Below are 4,246 nucleotides of genomic sequence, written 5' to 3'. Positions count from 1 at the left end.
AGTAAACTTCAGGAACATGCCTGCCATCTTGGGACTTTGGAGGAAGACACACACAGGAGGATCCTTGGGACCCACTAGGCTGCCAGGCTAGCCAGCTGGTGAGTTCCAGGGATACCCTGTCTCAAAAAACTCAAGTGGAGAAATGATTAAAGAAGACAAATGATGGTAACCTCTGATCTCTCTGTACATGCTCACACACACGTGCACCCCCTACACACTGACATGCACACAAATCAGTATGCACACAGAGAGAGAATTCAAAGGCTTCAAGCCTACCATCATTATAGATCAGAATAATGATGAAATCATTTGCGATGAATAGTCAGGCACATTATGTACACATTACTAAGAGTTGCTGGAGTGACAAAGGGAAGGGTTGGACGTAGATAAATATCGAGCTGTTTGGGCAATCATTGTATACTATAGTCTGTTTTGATGAACACCACTACCCATTGCTGCTGCTTATCTTGCAAAATAAGTTTAGTGTTTGTGTTCAGGCAAGATTTGAGACACCTTCTAGTGAATTATCGACTGCCTTTGAGTAGTTTGTTTCTTTCATCACCAGCACTTTGAAGCTCGAAGAAGAAAGGAGTGTGCTGTGCCAGAGAATGCTTTTGCTTCCAGGGCATGAGCACTGGACCATCTCTACAAAGGAGGCTGGACCATCTCTACAAAGGAGGCTGGACCAACTCTCATAAATGAGGTACAGGGAAGAACTACTTCTTTCTTTCTTCCCCCTCCTCTCTTCTTTGTTAGGGTCTCACAGAAAAGAAGGGAAGTGTGGCATAATGTATTACATGCTAATAATTGTTCCTTGAGTTCTTAAAGCCATGCCATTAGTGGATAAATTATGCTTCTCTGTCATACTGGCTTTGAGGATAGCCACATAAATTCAGAGCCGAGATTCTACAATGAAAATGTCTGTCAAACCCTTCTATATTCTTGTCATCTAATATGAGAAGAACATGGCTTGGTAGCTGCTGATTCTAACGTGAGACAGAAGTCCCACATGCCTCAATATGATGTGAACAAAATCTATGGCAGAGAAATCATAGACAATTCATCAACTTACAAGTAATAAAATTAATACTTGGGAAAGCCACTAAGATTTAGGGGATTTCTTGTTATGCAGCAGCTTCATAACATTAGCTGACGAATACATGAGGGTAGCTGCTCCTTACTCAGGGCTCACTTCTTGCCAATACCATTTATACTAGCTCCTTTATGCTACAATATTTCCTTCTGTAAAGGATCTTAATATTGTCATTTTTTCATGAAGCATCATCTCTGGGAGGGTAAAAACCAGAGCTAGTAAGTGGCTGGGCCAAAAATTCAAATTTATAGATGCTCGTGTTCACATATGGCAATAATTCCATGGCTTTTGCCTAACTTCCTGCCCTTTACATTCAAGATTACAGCAGCAGCAACCATATAAAAACAACCTCACTATTTTCTAGAGGCATTTACAGTCCAGCTACTCATTAGGGCACTTAGTCCTATTTAGTTCTACTCTAGATTGAGTCATAGCCTGCCCATGAGATTTGTGATGGTAAAGCCCTCACTTTGGAAAGTATTGTACTTTAGAAACCACAGAAAACCTTAAAATAGTCTGTAATGGTTTGTGGTTATAGGTAGAAGAGATAAACAGAAGTTGAGTCGGCGCTGTAAGGCTCTTCGCTGAGATGACTGACAGAGGGGTTGACCAGAGACTGAATAAGGAACTAAACTTCTCAGTCTGTGACGAAGATTTTGAGAATGGAGGTCGGATGACAGCACAAGGCACCGTAGAGGTCCAGAGCTCAGCGTCTGAGAGGGATGAGGATGAGGAGATGGAGGATCCCAAGTCTCCCCCCAGAGATGAACGTTATCCTTCTCAGAACAGAGACATAGAAAGTCCAGGTCCCATCCTTTGGATTCCAGTTTCAGCCCTTCCCATATGTCCAGAGACGCCAAGACCATCCAGGAAGAGCAGGCTGCCACTCTCTGACAACCTCTCCCCACCCAAAACTTCACTGAATCCGCCTGAGATGATTTCAAAAGAAAAACTCTCTGCCCAAAGCTCTAAACGTCTGAGACTCACTCCTTCTCCCTTCATGGATGAGAAGGCCTCTTTGTCTCTGGTTAATATCAACCCATTCACTCCAGAGTCCTATAGAAAATTGATCCTTCAATCAAATGACAAGAGGAAAACCATAGGCTACCATGAAGAAACTGGAGAAGGGGAAAACAAATCAGAACAGGGGCTGCCTACTAAGAGAAGTATTCTATGAGAAACTAATATGGCTTCCCGCTATGAAAAGGAATTTTTGGAGGTAGAAAAAATTGGGGTTGGGGAATTTGGTACAGTCTACAAGTGCATTAAGAGGCTGGATGGATGTATTTATGCAATAAAGCGTTCTTCAAAACCATTCTCAGGATTATCAAATGGTTTGGATTTGCAGGAAGTTTATGCTCTTGCAGTGCTTGGCCATCACCCCCATGTGATACGCTACTATTCTTCATGGACAGAAGACGGTCACTTGGTCATTCAGAATGAATACTGTAACGGTGGGAGCTTGCAAACTGTGATAACCGAAAATGCCAAATCTGGTAGCCACTTTCATGAAGCCAAACTCAAAGACCTCCTTCTACAAGTTTCCTTGGGACTTAAGTACGTCCATAGTTTTGGCATGGTGCACCTGGACATCAAACCCAGTAACATCTTTATTTGTAATAAGATGCAGAGTGACTCTCCCGTAGGTCCAGAAGAGGCTGAAAGTGAGGCTGACTGGTTTCTCTCTGCCAGTGTGATATATAAAATTGGTGACCTGGGCCACGTGACATCAATCAGCAAACCGAAAGTGGAAGAAGGAGATATTCGATTCCTTGCTAAGGAGATCTTGCAAGAGAATTATCAACACCTTCCCCAAGGAGACATATTTGCCTTGGGGTTAACAATTGCAATGGCTGCAGGAGCAGAGTCACTACCCAGTAACGGTGACGTGTGGCATCATATCCGCAAGGGTAACTTTCCAGACATTGTCCAGGAGCTCTCAGATGACTTTTATGGTCTACTCAAGAACATGATCCACCCTGATCCAGAGCAGAGACCTTCCGCAGCAGCTCTGGCCAGAAGTCAAATTCTCCGTCCCTTCCCGGAAAAGACAGATGAACTCCAGAAGCAACTGAACTTGGAGAAGTCCAAGGTAGCCATACTAGAAAGGGAACTGAAAAAAGCTCAGCAAACCCAGAGAGCTCAGAGAGACATCTGCAATGGTGGGTCTCAGAGAGACAGGCCTCATGGTGATCCTGTGTTCTCTGGGGCCCACGAAGACTCAAGAAGCACAGGACACCTGATGAGAGGAGTGAGTGAGGAGTCCTCAAGATTCACTGGTGGAGAATCATAACCACCCACTTCTCACCAGCCAACCTTTAGCCACAAGCCTTCAGAAAACATACTGGAAGTAAGAATGAACCAGCTTTGATGCACAAAGACTTCAAAGGCCATCTGGTGGAGCATCCATAGGCAAGGCCACAAACTGCTAGGGTTTCTTAGCAATGATCTACATCTTCCCAACTGTTGTATTTCTAGTGCCATTTACTCAGGACTTCCGGTGAAGAATGAGAAACATACCCCACAATTGGAGGAGGAACAGAAACACACTATTTTAGCCTATCAGTCAAGACGCTGCCATAACTTATTCTTTGCTGCGGATCCAGGGAACTTTCTGTGTACATAGAAAGGAATAAAATACGGCTTTAAGTACCGGCTCACAAGAGAAGGCTGCCTATGCTTCAGCAGTGCTTCCCAGGTTGTATCTACTCCAACTGCCAGACCCTTTGATCAAGGAGTTTGCCTAATATATTTTCTGGATGGAAGCAGTCTCTTATCTGATTTTGTATCAGTCAATAAATGCTATCATTATATGAAACAATTAGAAGTAAGACTATAAAGTGGACATTTCTGAGCTGCTTACTAACTTCTGAAACAAAATCAGCAGAGGTCTAGGGAAGTTGGATGTACTTGCTCGCCATGTGTTCTAGCCCTCCTGTGGCTGTTCCCCAGGTCCTGGTCTCCCATGGCTGACTCCTATTACTTTTAAGTTTTTGAATATCATCACCAGGTTCTCTTGATTTTGTTTAACCAGAGGTTCTTTGTTTTCTGTGCTTTTAACATATTTTAATCAAAATCTTTCCCCCTGTGTACATTTAGAGAAACAGAACATTTGTAAATAAAGACTTTTATCTTGAAAGGAAAATATAAGTT

The 4,246-nt window shown here is 43.1% G+C and overlaps 1 protein-coding gene across 1 annotated transcript; it reads left to right on the top strand.

Moving 5' to 3' along the window:
- Positions 1-1,682: 1,682 nt before the first annotated feature.
- Positions 1,683-3,386, top strand: LOC142840504 (wee1-like protein kinase 2). The gene is given in 1 exon segment (XM_075956992.1): positions 1,683-3,386. A coding segment is annotated over 1 exon segment (1,704 nt).
- The last annotated feature ends 860 nt before the right edge of the window (positions 3,387-4,246 follow it).

This window comes from Microtus pennsylvanicus, chromosome X (assembly GCF_037038515.1).
Source record: "Microtus pennsylvanicus isolate mMicPen1 chromosome X, mMicPen1.hap1, whole genome shotgun sequence".
NCBI classification, from domain to species: Eukaryota; Metazoa; Chordata; class Mammalia; order Rodentia; family Cricetidae; genus Microtus; species Microtus pennsylvanicus.
This window is presented reverse-complemented; position numbering and strand designations above follow the sequence as displayed.